Source organism: Mobula hypostoma, chromosome 3 (genome assembly GCF_963921235.1).
Source record: "Mobula hypostoma chromosome 3, sMobHyp1.1, whole genome shotgun sequence".
Taxonomy (NCBI): Eukaryota; Metazoa; Chordata; class Chondrichthyes; order Myliobatiformes; family Myliobatidae; genus Mobula; species Mobula hypostoma.
In genome coordinates this window covers 153,390,995-153,412,177 of record NC_086099.1, presented here as the reverse complement: position 1 = coordinate 153,412,177, position 21,183 = coordinate 153,390,995, and the positions used below count along the sequence as shown (strand labels likewise).

The following is a 21,183-nucleotide window of genomic DNA, read 5'->3' as shown; positions in this document are numbered from 1 at the left end:
ACACTACCTTTCATGTTAACCAGTGGATTCTGTCAGCTGCATCTTTTCCTGTAAAACATTCTTTTTCTTCTTCTTAAAATTTGCTTTATAGTGGAAGTAGCAATTTTCTCTATTTGACATATGTTTTGAACGAGAATTATTTCTGAGAACATTCGCAAAGTAGTGTAATTGAATTCAGTCCAGGTTTATTCATTTTCACACAGGCACATTTAATTGCAAAGAGTGCCCTCTATAGTCAAAACAATCATTCAGCTTCATTGCTTGAATTCACATACAAAATCAATTTAACAAATCTGATTGTTTCACATGACAATCCGATTCCCCAATTATTTTTACCAATAACCTATTCTCCCCACACCTCCATCAGTTCTATTATCCACTTACAAATAAGGGGCAATTTAAATCAGGCATTTGCCAACCTGCTTGTCTTCAGGATGTGGGAGGTCACTGGTGCATCTGGGAAAAAAACCTGTATGCTCACAGAAAACATGCAGATTCTAACTCCAGTGGTCAGAAACAAGCTGGAGCTGTGAGATAGAAATACTTCTGAGATGGGCAATTCCTGAAATTCTGTGTGTTATTTGGTAATTATTACTACATCGACTAACTTTTCCGGTATATTATATCCACTCTTCTAAATCTGGTGTATAAAATATTTTAGACTGATGACAACTATGGTAAATTTTTCTTTAAATGCCCAGCTTAGTAGTGCACAAGAAAAAGAACTAAAGCTCTAATTGTTTTTTTTAATCTTCATTCAAATGATATGAGCTTCACAGGCTGAACCAGCATTTAATTAATCCTCCCTAGCTGCCCTTGAGAATGTGGTAATGAGCTTCCTTCACGAACTGCAGCAGTCCTTGATGTATGGTTGTACTTTCAATGATTTTAGGAAGAAAGATTCAGGATTTTGACCCAGCAACAGTGAAAAATGGTATTATATTTCCAGTATTAATTCAAATCACTTACATCATTAAAGCCTTGTGGGTAAAAGGTGCCTGACTTCCAATCATGTTGAAGAAAGTTGATTGGACTATAGGTAAGGAAGAAAATAAAAGACTGGAGTCCAATTGTTGAAGTTTTCACAAAAAAAATAACAAGGGAAAGGCAGGTTTAAAAAAAGTGGCAAAAGAAGAATCTAGATCCATAGAATTCTGCAGAGTGGGAAAATCATTGCAAAGATTTTAAGACTTGTCGGAGTATAAACCTGCTACTAATTAGTAAGCATTGTGGGAGCAGACAGGTGTTTTTCTACATGAGATGGTAAGTGCAGTGATGAAATATTTTCTGTGGAGAATGGAAGACTGGCAATGAATGTGTTGGAGCCAGGGTGAAATACCATGATGAAGAGTAGAGAGAGGTGATTATTGCAAAGGTGCAAGTAGAGTATGTGTTTGACAGGTATGGGTTTTGATGTCAAAGTAACATTGGTGCTATCTGCCGCACCAGCTGGGAAAGGCTGTACATCTATGTTGTTAGTGCTGAAATCCAGCATTAGTCTTTGTAATGCTATGACTGTATTCAAGACTAAATATCAGACAGAGAACTGACAACAGTGGTAGAGGTGGTGGCGTTCTGAGTGATATTGATTGCTTCTGGAAGATCTCATTTCTGTAGGTGTTGACAACAAGAAGCAATGTACCAATAAGCAAGAGGACAGGTTGCAAAACAAGTCGCAAGGAACTTCAGCAGAGGGTAAAATAAGATGCTGTTTATTTGGACTGGCAAAACTCTTGGCGTTTTAAATGAAGCCATGCCAAGAAAATTCCACTGAGTTGAAGGATGAAAGAAGTATTAAAGGAAGATAAATGGAGGATTTACAGTATGAAATGCTTTGGAGAAGATGAGATAAGATTATGGTCACAAGTAACTGAGAATATAATTTTTTACTCTGGAGCTATTTTTAGTAAAATAAAATAAAGGTGAAAGGACAACACAAAATACTTGCAAGTAGAGCAAACCAGAATATTGGAATGGACATCTGGTGTAGTCATGTTTATAATCCTAATGGGGATGACGCTGGCTACATTCAAGGTAAATGGGGGAGAAAATGTAGCAGGAATTCATGCTCTGTAGAGAGTTAAGCTGTGAAATTTAAATAGGTGAGAGTGCAGCTTTAAGGGACTTTGGATATTTTCCATGAACAAGTGGTAACAACAGGGTAGACGCGGACACTTGAAAATGAAGACCATCTGGAAGTGCCGATGGTCACCTTCTGCACTTAAGGACCATTAAGTGATCGACTGTACACAAACAATCAATGATTCGGCAGAATAATGAAATGTATAATTATTTAGGAAGGCTCTGATGTAAGGAAAAAGAATCGCTGCCAATGAATCATGATTTTATCAGTGCTAGGAAATCAATCAACTATTCACTCTGAGGTTATGAGGAACAACAGGTTTCAGATTGCCGGTGATCTTGTTTGGTATACCCAGAGCATTGTTACAAGTACTGTAAGATGCACAGCAAGGTAGTGGGTAAAATAAGCGGGGCAGGTAAGAAATTCAAGCTCTTATAATTGCTGAAATTTGCCCCATGTTACTGAAGCAGGGAAAACCTCCAATACAGTTTGTTACTGAAATGTGTGTACATTATGACAATCAATGAAAATGGATTGTGCACAAATTTGTTTCTTTTTACATCCAACTAAAATATTTAATTTCTTAAAGGATACAGTGGGATCAGGTTAAGGTATGTTGGTTGTTCCCCTTAGAACTGCATAAATGAATACTTTCAAGAAATATTTAATAAATTCTGCAATCTGTGATATAGTTTTTACTTCTGAATTCTTCCCACGATCTTAGAGAAAAAATAACTAATATTTATGTAGCATCTAAAGTGTAGAATCCCATGCAATCCCAAATGGAATTGTATGGATATTGTATATATCTTTATCAGTGGTGCTGTGGATCTTTATGTAAAGAATGAAAGTGTACTTCCACTTTCCATTCCCAAGAGAGTTCTTGAAAGCGAAACACTGCCTGTCTATTCTTCACATTCATGAAAAATTATGATGGAATTTGTGTCATTTTTTTATAATCTAGATGCAGTACATATTCATAAAAAAGTGTTTCTTTAAAGATGATTGCCTTTTCATTATCAATGGTAAAATTTTTTAGACGATATGATGAAAAACAATTGATATTAAGTGAACTGTTTTTTGAAGTGAACAAATCAAAATTTGACTGTACTCTTAAACAATGCTAGATGCCTGGATACATCACAAGAGAGCACAAAAACAACCGGTGTTCAGGAAAGGCCACGATCAAAAAGTTCCCGTATCAGGAAACTGACGAGACAATACAGCTTGTGAGTATAATGACTCAGCAAAGCTTTTAGCATTTTCTGTTAAAGATTTGAATGTTCAGATTAGTCACCTTAGATCATAATTGAATATTCCAATCCTAATTTGGTCTGTTGTAACAGAACCTCATGCATTATCCATTATGTATTTAGTGTATAATGTATGGCAATGTACTGCATACCATATCACAGATGGATTAGTTCAGTAGAATACTGAGGTATAATATTAGTGTACATGTGAACCTGAATGACTTCCATTTATCAGCCATAATGTCAAATTGTTTCTGAGGTCAAAGAAAAAGTGATCGGCAGAAATACTTCTTGCTGTCAGGATACCTGGTTAATATAATATGTAGAGTCTTTTTGGATCATTTTGCAATTTAACTGTATCAGTTTTTCATATTGCGGTGTCATAGAACATAACTGTTGATTTTACTGTACCTAAATAGCCTTGGGTGGGGAGGCTCTGTCTTTGATTAAGTTTGTTGAAGAAGTCGTAAGGAGATTGATAGGGGAGGATAGTGGATGATGTCTACATGGAATTTAATAAAGCATTTGGCAAGGTCTGTCCTGGTAGGCTAGTCCAAAATGTTGACTTATTGAATGACTTGGTAATTTGTATTCAAATAGTTTTGATCTAAGACAATGGAGTGTAATGGTGAAGGGTTGTTTTTCTGACTGGAGGTCTATGACCTGTGATGTTCTGAGAATATCTGTGCTGGGAACTCTGTTGTTTATAGTATGTATAAATGATTGTTTGAAAATGCAGGTGATCTAATTGGTAAATTTGCAGACAATATGAAAATTGATGTGGACGGTGTGACCAGGGAATACAGTAGGATATAGGTCCATTGGACATCTGGGGGAAAGTTGGGTTGAACAAATGGCAAATACAGTTTACCCTGGACAAGACTAAAGTGATTTATTTTGGGAGGTCAAATGCAAAAGGAAAGTATGCAGTGAATGGCAAGACCCTGAGGAGTATTGATGTATCAAAAGATCTTGAGATGCAAGCCCCAGAAAGTGGCAACAGAGGTGGAAAATATGGCAAAGTAGGCATATAACATAGTTGCCTTCGTTGGTTGGATCACTGAGTATGAAAATTGGCAAGTCATGTTGCCAGACATCCCACCCTGCAAAAACTCATTTCAGGGAGGTAGCACCATCATTTTGCGGGAGACTCCTGGAACTTCCGGGAGAGGTGGGATGTCAGCAATGGAGTAGCTCCTGAGCAGCTAGCCAGCTAGTTTAAATAACATTAGCTATGCTAATGAATGAATGACACCCGTTAAACTCACCTCAACATGTCTTTTACAGTCTTAACCCACCATGGGCAATAGAAAAGTCACTGTTGCAAACAGCGCAGCCAGCAACACCGTCATTATTTTGAGCTCTATTAGGCAGGGGTACACTTTAGTGTAGTCTGGGGTGATGTACGCTTTATATTTTCTTTTTTTGGAACACTCTGCCATGGCGCGCTCTCACTCTCTTTCTCTCGTTGCTCGCGCGCTCTCTCGTGGTCACTCTCGCACTCTCTCTTGCTTTCTCTTTTGCTTTCTCTCTCTCGCTCTTGCGCTCGCTCTCAAAAAATTGATTTCCGTGATAGTGTATATAATTTGCAGGCATCAGGGAGCCACTATTAATATGCAGGAGACTCCCGGAACTTCCGGAAGAGGAGGGATGTCTCTGTTGCAGCTGTTTAAAACCGTGGTTGGGCCATGTTTGGAATATTGTGTTCAGTTCTGTAAAAATCATTCAAGTCCTTACGAAGGTTCTCAGCCTGAAACATTGACTATTCACTTCCTCCCATAGATACTGCCTGATCTGCTGAGATCCTCCAGAATTCTGTGTATGATGCTGGGGAAAGAGTGAATCCTCTGGGGGACTATAGGGATTATCTATGTGTGTGGAGCCAGACAATGTCGTCAGTATTCACCTAGGAGAAGGATATGCAGTGCATTAAGTTCAGGAAAGGGGAAGTAGATCATTTAGAGAAAATCTGTATCAGATTTATTGTCACTGACTTATGATGTGGTTTGTCCTTTTGCAGCAGCAGTAGAGTGCAAACATATGAAATTACTATATTGTATAAAAATATATAAATTATGCAAAAAAGAGAATAACAAGGTAGTGTTCACAGATCATTCAGACATCTGGTCACAGAAGGACAGAAGCTGCTCTGGAATCATTGAGTATTAAATATTAATCATCATCATTATCATCATGGCTTGACTTCACGGACGAAGATTTAGGAAGGGGCTGCCCACGTCTGCTGCTGGCTTGCTGGTGGCTGACGAGGCCAATACGGGACAGGCAGGTCCGACCACAGCGGCTGCAAGGGAAATTCTGTTCTGGGTTTGGTGCTACTGTGTCACGGTTCTTCCTCCTTCTCCTTTTGTCCTCAATGCTAGCCCTGCATGCATTCTCGAAGGAGGAGTCAGACTGGTGAATGGTGGGTCGCCAGGCCTCATGATCGGAAGCTAGATTAGACCACTGGCGATGGTCAATGTGACAGGCACCAAGGGATTTCTTCAGAGAGTCCTTGTACCTCTTCTTTGGTGCCCCTCTGTCACGGTGGCCAGTGGAGTGTTTGCCATACAGCACAATCTTGAGCAGGCGATGATCCTCCATCCTGGAGACGTGCCCTGCCCAGCACAGCTGCGTCTTCAACAGCATGGCCTTGATGCTGGTGACCTCTGCCTGTTCGAGGACTTCGATGTTGGTGAAAAAGTCACTCCAGTGGATGTTGAGGATGGTACGGAGGCAGCACTGGTGGAAACGCTCAAGGAGTCGTAGGTGGTGACGGTAGGTGACCCACGACTCGGAGCCGTACAGGAGGGTGGTCAGTACAGTGGATCTGTACACGCTGATCTTTGTGTCTTTCTTGTTCCAGACTCTCTTGTACAGCCTGCCGAATGTGCTGTTTGCCTTTGCCAGTCTGTTGTCAATCTCTTTGTCGATCTTGGCATCTGACGAGATGATGCACCCCAGCTAGCTGAACTGGTAGACTGTCTTCAGCTCTATCTCATCGATGGTGATGTGGGGAGGGTGGTAATCTTCCTGAGGTGCGGGCTGATAGACAACTTCTGTCTTCTTCAAGCTCACTTCCAGTCCAAAGAGTTCGGCAGCCTCTGCGAAGCAGGATGTTATATGCTGCAGGGCTGTTTTTGTGTGGGCAACAAGGGCAGCATCGTCGGCGAAGAGTAGCTCTTGGATGAGTTGCCCCAGTGTCTTGGTGTGGGACTGTAGTCGCCTCAGGTTGAACAGGCTGCCATCGGTGCGGTATCGGATGTAGACACCGTCCTGGTCATCAAGGTCTTCTGTGGCCCTTTCGAGCATCATGCTGAAGAAGATGGTGAAGAGAGTCGGTGCGAGGACGCAGCCTTGCTTTACTCCATTGCCTATTGGGAAGGGTTCTGAGAGGTCATTGTTGTGTCTAACTTGACCACGCTGATCTTCATGTAGCTAGATGACCATGCTGAGGAACTCTGGGGGGCATCCCAGTCGTTCCATGATTTGCCACAGACCTTCCCTGCTCACGGTGTCGAACACTTTGGTAAGGTCGTACAATCCCTTGTTCTGTTCCCTACATTTCTCTTGGAGCTGACTGAGAACGAATACCACGTTAGTGGTGCTCCTGTTGACTCTGAAACCACACTGGCTCTCTGGGAGGTGTTCCTCTGCAATGACGGGCACCAGTTTGTTAAGGACTACTCTTGGGAGGATTTTTCCTGTGATAGAGAGAAGAGTTATCCCCTGGTAGTTGGAGCAGTCGGACTTTTCCCCCTTGTTCTTATACAGGGCGATGATGACTGCATCACGGAGGTCCTGTGGTAGTTTACCTTGTTCCCAGCAGCAGACAAAGAACTTGTGGAGTTTGGGTAACGCTGGGCCCCCATGCCTCCAAATCTCAGGTGGAATTCCATCAACTCCCACTGCCTTGCCACTTTTCAACTGCTCTTTGGCCTTGACTGTCTCTTCTAGGGTTGGAATTTTGTCCAGTTCTGTTTTCTCTGGCTGATGTGGGATTTGATGAATTGCTGAGTCTTGGACCATGCAGTTGGCGCTGAAGAGAGTCTGGAAATGTTCCAACCACCGGTTCAGGATGGACGCCTTGTCTGTGAAGAGTGCCTGACCGTCTGCACTGTGCAAGGGACTCTAGACCTGGTGCGAAGGGCCGTACACCGCTCTCAGGGCTTCATAAAACCCTCTGTAGTCAATGGTGTCTGCGCAAAGCTGAGTTCTCTTCGCAAGTTTGGTCCACCACACATTCTGAATCTCTTGAAACTTGCGCTGGAGGTTGCTGCATACAAGGCGGAAGGCTGCTTTCTTATCAGGACAAGACGGCTGAGTAAGGTGCACCTGGTGGGTGGATCTGTTCTTCAGCAGCAATTCTTGGATCTCCTGGTTGTTTTCATCAAACCAGTCCTTGTTCTTCTTTGTGGAAAACCCTAGGACTTCTTCAGGGGTTTGCAGGATGGTGGTTTTTAGGTGTTCCCAAAGCACTTCTGGAGAGGAGTCTGTGGGGAAACTGGGATCCTGAAGCCTCAACTGAAGATTCGTCTGAAAGTCAGCTTTCACTTCAGCTGACTGGAGGTTGCCAACCTGAAACTTCTTCCTTGGAGTGCCTCCTTTCTTTGGCTTAGGTTTGAAACGGAGACTGAGTTTGCAGCAGACAAGACGATGGTCCGTATGACACTCTGCTTGGCATGCTGCTTGGTTCGAAGTGGGAGGCGCATGGGGATGATGCAGTTGGAGTGACCCGTTGGCAGTTTTTCCAAGTGTGGAGGCAATGGATTTCCTGACCATAAAGTCAACGCCAGAAAGGCGTCTCTCAGTCGCTGGCTTGCCTGACCAGTAGATGGTGTGGTCGGCACCATGTTCTTGAAGGTTGCCTTCCTTTGGGAAGCGGACTTCACTGAGATCAGTGATGCGGACATTCAGTCTTGAAAGTTCATGCGCAACTAGAGCGGATCGTCGTTCTGGGTGACCACTGTCTGCTGTATTGAGCATGGTTCTGATGTTCCGGCATGCGAGCTTTAGTCCTTGCACTCCTTGTGAGGCAGGTGTGTACCTTTTCTTTTTTGTTGTTGTTTGACTGCATTTGAGGATGCCTGTTGACCACAGCTAGCCAACTGGGGGAAGTGGAAACGAGCTTTGGTTAGGCCACCTTTTCTATGCCCCTCTCCATGTGGAGCAGCAGTGCTGTCCCCAGAGAAGGCTGCTTGGTCGTTCAGGGTGCTGCTGAATGATATCGTCGTCTCCGGGGTCAACATCAGACGACCCATACACCTGAACCGCCTGCATGCAGGATCGGAACTGCGGCTTCCAGTGTCGTCTTCCACCTGCCATTTTCGCCCCTTTCCTATCGCTGCAGGGCTTGATGAATGGTCGGGAAGGATGGTCGTAGATGTGGGCGTGTCCTTCAACCTGCACAATGGTATTTTAGGTGGAGTGCAGTGTGCACGGTACTGGCTCCACCTTTTACATCCGTAGCCTAGCAAGCTGGGACGGTGACAGCGAGGTCCTCGGGTCATAGGAGTTACGTCGGAGTGTCCTCCTCCTAGGTGGATGGCCTGACAAGGCTAACGAGCCCCACCTGTCCGGGTTTGGATTCAGAGTTGTTCTTCTCTTAGGCTGGCTGCCAACCAAGGCTGACGAGCCCCCCTACCCATCTAGTTATACCGCCGGACACTCGGTCGCGCCATGACATAGCAAGTTCGGTGGAAACAGGGGGCACTGACGAGAAGGTGCTCCTACAGACGCAGTAATGTAGGAGAGACCAGTTGCAGTGGCCTCCTGCCTAGCAGGCCAGACAGTGACCACGCGGTGATCACTACACCGGGAAAGCAGAGGTGTTCACTTTCCCTGGGTGAGCGGGACATCAGGCCCAGACCTCACCTGCTCCCCTAAATATTAATACTAAAAAGAGATTGATAGAGTGGATGGGAATCTTCTTTCTAGGCCATGAGTGCCAGGAACAAGAGGGTATGATTCCCTCAGCTGCATCTCCTCCATTTGCCTCACTTCAGCCCCTCACCCCATCCTCCCACCACCACAACAGGGACAGAGTTCCCCTTGGCCTCATCTACCACCCCACCAGCTGCTGGATCCAGCACAGTATCCTCCGCAACTTCCACCACCTTCAACAGGACCGCACTCTCCCCGCAGGGATTGGTCCCTCCGCGACTCCCTGGTCCACACGTCCCTCCCCACAGATCTCCCACCCGGCACTTATCGCTGTAAGCTTAAGTGCTACACCTGTCCCTACACCTCCTCTCTTGCCACCATTCAGGGCCCTAGACAGTCCTTCCAGGTGAGGCAGCACTTCACTTATGAGTCTGTTGGGGTCATCTATTGCATCTGGTGCTCCCAGTGCGGCCTCCTCTACATCGGTGAAACCTGACGCAGATTGGGGGACCACTTCGTCGAGCACCTCCGCTCCGTCCACCACAACAGACAGGATCTCCCGGTTGCCACCCACTTAAACTCTGCTTGACATTCCCATTCGGATATGTCCATACATGGCCTCCTCTACTGCCATGATGGGGCTAAACTCAGGTTGGAGGAGCAACACCTCATATACCGTCTGGGTAGTCTCCTACCCCTTGGTATGAACATCAAATTCTCCAACTTCTGGTAATTCCCTCCCCCTGCTTCCCCTATCCCTATTTCACTCTGCCCCCTCCCCCAGCTGCCTACTACCTCCCTCATGGTTCCATCTCCTTCTAGTACCCATTGTGCTTTCCCCTATTCCTTCTTCACCTTTCCTGCCTATCACCTCCCTGCTTCCGCTTCCCCACCCCTTTATCTTTCTCCTTACTGGTTTTTCACCTGAAACCTACCAGCCTTCTCCTTCCCACCCTCCCTCCACCTTCTATATAGGGCCTCTGCCCCTTCCCTCTTCAGTCCTGACGAAGGGTTCCGGCCCAAAACGTTGACTGATCGTTTCCACAGATGCTGCCCAACCTGCTGAGTTCCTCCAGCATGTTGTGAGTGTGGGTATAGGTTTAAGGTGTGAGGACTGCGTTTTAAAGGGAATTTGAAAGCAATGTTTTTTTAAACAGAATGGTTATTATCGGGAATTTGCTGCTAGAAGAGCAGGTGGAATCAGATACCGTCGCAGTGTTTAAGAGACATCTGGACAGGCACTTAAATAGGAAGAGATAGAAGGATACAGTCGTAATCTGGACAAGTGGTGTATATGTTGCAATAAGTGTTCATCTTACCCATTCATTGAAACCCACTCCCTGTGCTAACTAGGGATTGGCCTGTTTAAGGAACGCTGCAGCCCCTCCGCCTAGCTGCCATTTAGCTGATGATCTCAGTGCCAGTAGAATTTAAATCTAATCCACAGAAACCACATACTCTCTTTCTGCTCTCTGGGTCACCATGGGTCAGGTTGTAGACAGTGGCATGGGAACAGTGGAAGTGTGCTGCAGTGAGAGAGGGCCCAGATGCGCACTTGGCATAAATACTTATCTGAAGTGTTTGCCACTGTGTGTGACTTGAATGGGTTACTGAATGATAAGTGCCCATCTTGTCCTGTAAATAAATACTTAAATTACATACTGGCAGTGACCATCTTCTGTCTCCATTTGCCAAGCCCCTGAACCGGTGAACCAAACCCATAACCAGTAGGTAGGGGAAAAATGGATGTGGTTATCTGTAGGACCCATTTCTGTGTTGCACAGCTCTATTATTCTAAAATGAAAGATATTAGGAAAAACTAAGCAGGTCTTGCAGCATCTGTGGAAAGGGAAATGCTTAGCAACATAAAAAGATAGAAATAAATAAGTGTAGGTAGCAGCAAAGTGTGGGTAATTAAATAAAGCGTGGACCTTTGGATCATATTAATGAGAGAAGTAAAGCTTATATGCTGAAACATCAGAGGTTTAGACAGAAGTGTTACCCTGCCATTCTTGGCAGCAGAGCATTTCAATTGGCATTGGCACAATAGTACCACAGTTCGTGCATCTGCCTCTCAGTTTTCGTGATCAGGTTTAAATCTTATCTCTGGTACTGTCTGTGTGAAGTTTGTACATTCTCCCTGTGACTGCACAGATTTTCTCTTACATCCCAAAGACCAGCATTGGTAGGTTAGTTAGCCAAGTAATTCCCTTATTCGTAGTTGGGTAGTAGAGTTTGCAGAGAGTTGATGAGAATTTGGGAAATTATGCTGCAGGTAAAATTAATTGGAGGGGAAGAAAGCATAATACTCAATAGAGCTAAATGACCAATCATGTCATCTGAATTGATGAAAGTAAGATATAATTTAATAGTTGAACAAGAAAGCTAGCATAATTGTGTAAAAGCCTTAACGCATAAAGCTTATCAGCAAAACTGAGTGGAAGACTTACTGTTCATATTTTTATTTGCGAAGGTAATGGTTTTCTTTTCTAAAATTTGTGAGTTTGTGACGTTGCCAAATCATACACTTTAATGTTTTTGATAAGGAACAAGAAATGTTAATACTGTATACAGTGGATTCTGGTTAATTGGGGCAGCTGCTTATTTGGGCCAACTCTTAATGAACGAAAACTAATCAAGAAAATAGCCAGGATTCCCTTCATTTACTTTGGACTCAGTGCTGCTAAATTGGAGCAGGAGACTGTTGCTGAATAGTTTCTAAGACAATTCGGAACTGTTTTGCTCACTGCAGTTTCAAGCATGCAGGCTTGGAGATGCCAGGAATGGTCGGGAGTGAAAGTTTAATGATTTCTCTATTTCAGGTTAGGTACTATGAAGAATCTGAAAGTATCAACAATAGTCATGAACATTACAATGATTTGGAAGATGCAATCATCGATAACATTGTATGAAAGCAATCCATTATCTACACTAGGTGTCAATGCAGCAGCCTATGCAGAATTCCTTCGTCACCAAGTATTAGGAACTAATACATAGTTCTATAGTACTGTCATAGTATTGACAGTATTATGTGTTGTAATTCCAAAACATAAAACTAATTGAAAGAAAAACACAGAGCCGGGAATAATGTATCTACACAAACACGAGGAAATCTGCAGATGCTGGAAATTCAAGCAACACACACAAAATGCTGATGGAACGCAGCAGACCAGGCAGCATCTATAGGAAGAGGTACAGTTCACATTTCGGGCCAAGACCCTTCGTCAGGACTAACTGAAAGAAGAGATAGTAAGAGATTTGAAAGTGGGAGGGGCAGGGAGAGATCCAAAATGATAGGAGAAGACAGGAGGGGGAGGGATGGAGCTAAGAGCTGGAAAGTTGATTGGCACCAGAGGAAGATATAGTGAGAGGGACAGAGGGAGAAAAAAAGAGAGAAAGAAAGGGGAAAGAAAGAAAGAAGGGCTGGATATAGTAGTACTACTTCTTATAGTAGTAAAAAGGGGAGGTGGGGCATTAACGGAAGTTAGAGAAGTCAATGTTCATGTCATCAGGTTGGAGGCTACCCAGACGGAATATAAGGTGTTGTTCCTCAAGATGAGTGTGGCTTCATCTTGACAGTAGAGGAGGCCATGGATAGACATATCAGAATGGGAATGGGACGTAGAATTAAAATGTGTGGCCACTGGGAGATCCTGCTTTCTCTGGTGGACAGAGCGTAGGTGTTCAGCAAAACGGTCTCCCAGTCTGCATCGGGTCTCGCCAATATATAGAAGGCTGCACCGAGAGAACCGGACGCAGTATATCACCCCAGCCGACTCACAGGTGGTGTCGCCTCACCTGGAAGGACTGTCTGAGGCCCTGAATGGTGGTGAGGGAGGAAGTGTAAGGGCATGTGTAGCACTTGTTCCGCTTACAAGGATAAGTGCTGGGAGGGAGATCGGTAGGAAGGGATGGGGGTGGATGAATGGACAAGGGATTCGCGTAGGGAGCGATCCCTGTGGAAAGCAGAAAGGGGGTGGGGGGAAAGATGTGCTTAGTGGTGGGATCCCTTTGGAGGTGGCGGAGGTTATGGAGAATTGTATGTTGGACCTGGAGGCTGGTGGGGTGGTAGGTGAGGACGAGAGGAACCCTATCCCTAGTGGGGTGGCGGGAGGATGGGGTGAGAGCAGATGTGCGTGAAATGGGAGAGATGCGTTTGAGAGCAGAGTTGATGGTGGAGGAAGGGAAGCCCCTTTCTTTAAAAAGGAAGACATCTCCTTCGTCCTGGAATGAAAGGCCTCATCCTGAGAGCAGATGCGGCAGAGACGGAGGAATTGCGAGAAGGGGATGGCATTTTGCAGGAGACGGTGGGAAGAGGAATAGTCCAGGTAGCTGTGAGAGTCCATAGGCTTATAGTAGACATCAGTAGCTAAGCTGTCTCCAGAGATAGAGACAGAAAGATCAAGAAAGGGGAGGGAGGTGTCGGAAATGGACCAGGTAAACTTGAGGGCAGGATGAAAGTTGGAGGCAAAGTTAATGAAGTCAATGAGCTCAGCATACGTTGCAGGAAGCAGTGTCAATGCAATCGTCGATGTAGCAAAGGAAAAGTGGGGGACAGATACCAGTATAGGCTTGGAACATGGATTGTTCCACAAAGCCAGCAAAATGGCAGGCATAGCTGGGACCCATACGGTGCCCATGGCTACACCTTTAGTTTGGAGGAAGTGGGAGGAGCCAAAGGAGAGTAAGGACTAATTCCGCTAGAAGGAGGCGAATGGTGGTCGAGGGGAACTGGTTAGGTCTGGAATCCAAAAAGAGATGGACAAGTTTGAGACCTTTCTGGTGGGGGATGGAGGTATATAGGGACTGGACATCCACAGTTAAAATAAAGTGGTTGGGGCCAGGGAACTTAAAATCATTGACAAAAATTCAGAGCGTGAGAAGTGTCATGAACCTATGTGGGAAGGGATTGAACAAGGGGAGATAAAACAGTGTTGAGGTATACAGAAATGAGTTCGGTGGGGCAGGAGCAAGCTGAAACAATGGGTCTATCTGGACAGGCAGGTTTGTGGATCTTGGGTAGGAGGTAGAAACGGGAAGTGCAGGATGTGGGAACTATAAGGTTGGTGGCAGTGGATGGGAGATCCCCAGAGCTGATTAAGTTGGTGATGGTGTGGGAGACAATGTCCTGGTGCTCCTTAGTGGAGTCATGATTGAGGGGTAAATAAGAGGAGGTATCAGCGAGTTGTCACTGTTCTTCGGCAAGTTAGAGGTCAGTATGCCAGACTACAACAGCATCCCCATTATCAGTGGGTTTTTTAGTAAGGTTAGAATTGGTGCAGAGGGAGTGGAGAGCAGAGCGTTCGGAAGGAGTGAGGTTGGAATTGGAGCAAGGTGTGGTGAAGTCAAGACGGTTGATGTCCCGTCGGCAGTTAGCAATAAAGAGATCCAGAGCAGGCAAAAGACCAGAGCGGGGTATCCATGAAGAGGAGGAGTGTTGAAGACAGGAGAAGGGGTCATCAGTGGGGGTGGGAGAGTCCTTGCCGAAGAAGTGGGCTCGAAGACGGAGCCGGTGGAAGAAGAGTTCAGCGTCATGGCGTACGCAGAACTCACTGAGGTGTGGGCGAAGGGGGACAAAGGTAAGGCCCTTACTGAGGACAGGGCACTCTGCCTCAGAGAGTGGAAGGTCGGAGGGCATGGTAAAGACCTGTCACGGATGAGAGCTGGAATCAGAGGGGGGAAGGGGAGGGAGGCTGGTAGGAGTGAGAGGGGAGGGGAGGGGTGAGAGGAAGATAGAGCCTCTGAGGGCCCAGGAGCTGACAGTGGGATCAGAGGGAGACGTGTTTGCAGAGTGGTGGTGGAGGAAGGGGAAACAGGAGTCACAATAGCAGCACGTGAAGACCTGGCATGGAGTTCAAGGCTGGAGTTGCAGTTAGATGTTGCCCACATGAAGGCCTGGCCTGGAGTTCAAGGCTGGAGTCGCAGTTGGAGGTTGTGTCAACTTTGTTCTTACTTTAGGGAGGCATGCACACTCTTCCCTGCGTAGCCATAAACTCCAACTCAATGTGTCTCAACTTTATATACCTATATGTACTGTATATACAGTATACCATATTATACAATGACTATATATAAATAACATCATAGTAAATATTAATCATTGTTGTGGATTTCTTACTGTTGTGGAATAACACCTTTCCTGACAAGTTGGGGAGTGGTCACTCTGCTTGGCAAGTGAGACTTGCGGCTGTGAAATAATCTCAGGTTCTGGGGCACCCTCTGCGGTGGATGGAGGAGTTGACTCTGGGACTGCAGGAAGTGGACTGGACAGCTCTGGATACCTTTCTTCTCTAACAATTGACTTTGTTCTCCTCGGCTGATCAATGTGTCATCTCCAGATGACATCAGACGCAATCTCCACTGTGTAGGAGAGTGATCTGGTTCTGTTCTTAACCTTTTCAAGTATCTACTTTTGATATCCTCTATAGTGCTTCACCAGGACTGCTTGTTCAGGAGTGAAACATTGAACCTCCTGATTTGAGGAGCCCTCAATTTATCTCAGCTGTTTATTCTGCACACTCTTTCTGAGATTGTATTTGAGGAGATCCAAGCAGGTGCATAAGCTAACGACCCAGGAACAGCATAACTGGAGAGTTTTTGTTTGTGGAGTGTGCTGCATTGCGATATGCAAGGAGGAAATTGGCAAGCTTCTGATTCGGTGTCAGTGTAGTGTGTTGTGCTGATATTATTTGCAATACATTCTTTAGACTCTGGACAAACCTTTCCACCAAGCCATTTGTAGCTGAGTGGTACGGTGCAGGTGTCATATGTCTTACTCCATTCATTTTCAGGGATGACTGAAATTGTTCCACAACAAACTGTGGTCCATTGTTACTAAGTGTTCTGGAACATCAGTCTTTCAGGTGAGGCTTCTCAACATATCTATAGAGTGTGAGGCTGTAGTGGAGGCTATTGGGAACACTTTTGGCCACTTTGTAGCTGCATCTGCCACTATCAAGAAATTTGTGCCCATGAATGGTCTGGCAAAATCAACATGAATCCCTTGCCTGGGCAGTACAGGTCATTCCCAGGGATGGAGAGACATCGCTGTTGACATCTTGTGTTCATATTGGCACCCTGAACAGCGCATGGCAATTTGTTGATCTATCCCAGGCCACCAGACAAAGCTTAGAGGCAACGCTTTAATTTTGACCATGCCTAGATGACTGGTAAGCACCTCCTCCAACACTAGCTCTCCGCCTGGATGGTACAACAATTTTCAATCCCCAAGTAAGGCAACCCCCCCCCTCCCCCGTCAAGGGTAGGTTCATCCCAGTGCTGGTAAAAATAGGGAACTGGTCTTTCTGTTGCACATTCAATGGTTCATTTATGATCAAAGTATACAATACTTCTGATCGCCATGAAACCAAGAAAGAAAAGAATGGCAGCACAATTAACAACCCAAATCCCTCCTCCCCACACAAAGTACAAACAAAAATGGAACAGCACATCAATCCCCAAATCTCCCTCCCCTGCACACACAAAAAAAGAGAAAGATCGGGCGAAAAAACACAGAATATAACAAAAACTATAAGACTGAAAAAAAGTTTATAACATTCCAGGCATTTTGGGTGGCCATGTAAACCTGAGACAGTGTGTTTTATTTTCTGGTTTCTCTTTGGATCATCTCTGCTCTAATATGGTGACTTTCGATTTGCATCAGGGAGAATACATCAAGAGGAGTGTATACTTTTGTAAATTTTTCAGGCACTTCCTTTTCCAAGTCTAAATGAGACAATCCATCAGCATAATCATCCTCTTGAATTCAATCTTGTTATTGTGTCCTCCAAGAAACAGAGCCCATCTCTGCACTTGTGCTGCAGCTGTCAGTGGAACACCCTGCTGCGGATTGAAAATGGAGGCAAGCTGTTGACGAGCAAATTTTCTCTGCAACGATAAGGGAATGTGATGCAAAGACTGTGGGGGATTCACTTCCACCACTCATACCGTGACATGACTACACCTGTACCATAAGGCGAGGCATCACAGACAAGCTTCACTAGATGATGTGGATCATAATGTGTGAGTGTGGTGCCTGACGTTACCATTTCCTTTATCTTTTGGAAAGCCACCTCATGCTGCTTTGTCCATCGCCATTTCTTCCTGATCTGTAGTAATGAGTCCCAGGGGTGGAGCACCATAACCATATTTGGCAGGAACTTGTTACAGTAATTGATAAGTCTGAAAAAGGAGTACAACTGTGACATGTCCTTTGGCATTGAGACATCCACCACTGATTGAATTTTCTCAGCACACTTGTGTGTCAATGGTGTGACTACAGTGAGCAATGCTTGGTTTAAAAAATTCACACTTGTTGCATTGTGCTTTGAGCTCATAATCTTCCAATCTTTTTAACACTGTCTTGTGATTTTGGAGATATTCCTTGTCAACCTTGCTGGTGACACTGAGTGCCTGGGCATCCTTGCAGCACCTGTTCCACTGCTTTCTGCCAAAGTGCAGGTGCAGATGCTGCTCCAAAAATATGCATAGTACAGAAATAATGTCCTTTGTGAGTGCTAATGGTGAGAAATACTTTGGGCTCTTCTTCCACCTTCATCTATAGTTAGGCCTCAGCTAAATCCACTTTGCTGAAGTGTTTTCCTCCGGAAAGGTTTGCAAAGGTATCTTCTATCCTGGGCAGAGGGTATTTATCTACTTTCAGTACTAGGTTGATGGTGACCTGAAAATCACGATAGATTCTGACAAATCTATTCTTTTTAGCTACAGGGACCACTGGCATTGCCCATGAGATCCACTCAACCTCGGAAAGAATTCCTTCAGCTTCCACGTGATCCAGCTCACTGGCTACTTTATCACAATGGTATAAGGAACTGGACGGGCTTTGTAAAACTTGGGTGTGGCATTTTCATTTAACATTATGTTATCCTTAATATGTTTGAGTTTTCCAATTCAATCTTTGAACACTGCTGTGCAGTACCTTTCTTAATTTGCTTTCGGTTGACTCTATTGCAGAGGATGTGGCATGCAAACATTGGATGGACCTCCAATTAAGTTGAAGTTGTCTCAGCCAATCAGGCACCCACAATGCTGGCCTTCCTGTTTTTCCCACGTACATGCCCAATGTGGCTTGTTGGTTGTTGTATTTAACTGTCACGAACTTCATTCCCACAGGAGTTATTTTTTCTCCAGTGTAAGTTCTTAGTTGAATATTTGCAGACTTTAGTTCAGGATCTTTGAAATGCCATTCAAACTCATTTTGTGGAATGACTGAACAGCTGAGCCAGTGTCCAATTCCATTTTAATTAATTTACTGTTCACTTCTGGTGTAAGCCATGTTGCTTGTCTCTTTTTGTCCAGACCTGATGAAGAATCTCGGCCCAAACTTCAACTGTTTACTCTTTTCCATAGATGCTGCCTGACCTGCTGAGTACTTCTAGCATTTTGTGTGTGTTGCTTGTTTCTTGTTAGTTTCCACGTTGTAAATCTCAAATCTACCCACTCATGTGACACTCCCATCATTATCAGATTTTTGATCAACAGCATGCAGGTTAGTGCTTTTTGAAACAGCAACTTAGCTTTTTCTCTTTCCTATGCAGTCCATTTATTTTTACCTGCCTGATATGCTCTTTGTATGTATCGTACTTTGTTGCATTTTCTACAAGTTTCACCTTCAAGCCTGCGTTGGTGTGGTGTAAGTGAGCTCCTGCCACAATGATAACACAATTTGTTCAGCCAGGGAGGTTTCTGTTCAGACGTTGCAAATATGTTCATGCTCATTTTCATTTCTGACTGCAACTCAGTTGCACCTCTGGCTGTGGTTTCTAGTGATAACAGCGATTACAACTGCTCTTTTAAATGTGAATTGTGCTTCAGGTAAGAGTCATTTTTGAATGCTTTCTTGTAAGAGTCCACAAACTAAACGATCTCTCAGTGCATCATTAAGCCCATCATTCAACTGACAATGCTCAGATGTTCAGTTCAGCTAGCTACATAAGCTGAAATATATTCCCCTTCCTTTTGATTCCATTTATGAAAATTAAAGCATTCTGCATTCAACAGTTGTTTCGGTTCGAAGCATTACTTTCATGATATTTCAACTAACTTGGTTGAAGCAGTTAAACTTCTAAGCAAATTGTATCCTCTTCCACCAAATGCACTTAGCAAAACTGCCACTCATTTCTCATTGGCTATTTCTTTTGCCTCAAAATACTGCTCAATTCGCTTAGTATACATCACCCAGTTACCTTTTGTGCTGTCGAACATGTCAATCTATCCAATGTAGCCAGCCATTTCTGCTTTTTTTGATTTATGATTATTATCACCCGCTACTCATTATTTGTGAATTTTGTCCGTTTTTGTGTCATTTTTATTTACTCAACCGTCTCTGTCCTTTTGTGAAGTAGAAAATTGCTGCGCCCTTTTTTACTTGAATGTCTTGCTACATTTCATCAGGTACTAGGTGGCCATCTCAGGTTCACTTTAGAACTTCCTCATCATCACTGTTATGTAGCTCCAAAACTTAAATCTAATTGAAAGAAAATCACAGAATTTTTACTTAATTGAGGTGTGCACATATGATGTGGTAGCATCATGATGTATGCCATTCACATACTATCGTATATGACACATAATGAATTATGTAAACAATCCTTAATGAAACAATGTATTTACAATATTATTCAAATATTACTGAAATATTAAATACACAACACTCCTTCCTGTTCTAATTTGTTTTGTATTTCATTTAAGTACATAATTTGTTACTCAGTTAAAAGGTAGTTTTTCTTTTTTTATATATATACCTTTTTAACTATACCCCTGAAATTTCAGCTAATTGGGACAGCCACTTAATCAGGCTAAAATGCACTGGTGCCAGTGTGTCCCTATTAACTGGAATCTGCTGTATTTGGTTGGTGGATGGAAGTTGAATATTCAAGTTGACAGAACTTGATTTTTTTCAGACAGTGGGAAGATATCAATCCATTGACATTTATAATTCATGGTTATGTATAAGATTTTATGCAGGTCATCTGCGTGTTTACAATGAATATTTGCATTATTGCCAGTTGGATGCATTTTTGAGGTTTTATTAGGTATGTCTTACTCAAATCATTCATGACTCCCCCCTCCCTTTTGCTCTTTTGGGGCTATTGTGTACTATTATATCAGTTAACCCCATCTCTGGTAGGTTTTTGAACTACCCATTATTCATATATGAACTTAACTGCCATTGTATATGGCTGTACTACCATACATAGCTCCTACCTGCTCACTAAATTTGCAGATGACAGGACTTTGGCCTTATTTCTAGCAGTGATGAGACAGCCTACAGAGGAGAGGTTGACATCCTGATACAGTGGTGCCAAGATAGCAACCTCTCCCTTAATGTCCAAAAAACAAAAGAGCTGGTTGTGGATTACAGGAGGAATGGAGACAGGCTCGCCCCAATCAACATTCATTGGTCTGCAGATGAGAGGGTGAGTAGTTTCAAGTTCCTCATTATACACATCATGGATGATCTCACCTGGACTGTACACACCGGCTTTGTGGCAAAAAAAAAAGCACAACAGTGTCTCTTCCACCTCAGGCGACTGAACAAATTCAGGAAAGGGCCCCAAATCCTCAAGACCTTCTCCAAGGGCACCATTGAGACCATACTGACTGGCTGTTTCACAGCCTGGTACAGGAACTGCACCAACTTTGATCGCTGGGCACTGTAGAGAATGGAACGGACAGCCAGCGCATCCGTGGGGGATGTGAACTTCCCTCCACTGAGGACATTTACAGCAGCAGGTGCAGAAAGAAAGCCTGGAAGATCATCGGGGGCACCAATCACCCCAACCATAATCTGCTTCCGTCTGGCAAACACCACCACAGCATTAAAGCCAGGACCAACAGGCTACTGGACAGCTTCTTTCTACGAGCCACTAACATGTATATACATTACAACTGAGTCATAACGCAAAGATTTTTACTCCCTCATGTTGTGGGATGGATGTAAGATTT

General features: G+C 44.1%; 1 protein-coding gene across 4 annotated transcripts in view; it reads left to right on the top strand.

Moving 5' to 3' along the window:
• LOC134344331 (band 4.1-like protein 4B) overlaps window positions 1-21,183 on the top strand; it is a 403,206-nt gene that overhangs the window by 328,579 nt on the left and 53,444 nt on the right. For all 4 annotated transcript variants that reach the window (XM_063043916.1, XM_063043918.1, XM_063043917.1 and 1 more), the window contains one exon: window positions 3,211-3,312. In XM_063043916.1, the coding sequence (XP_062899986.1) occupies window positions 3,211-3,312 (102 nt within the window). The remainder of the gene's footprint in view (window positions 1-3,210; window positions 3,313-21,183) is intronic.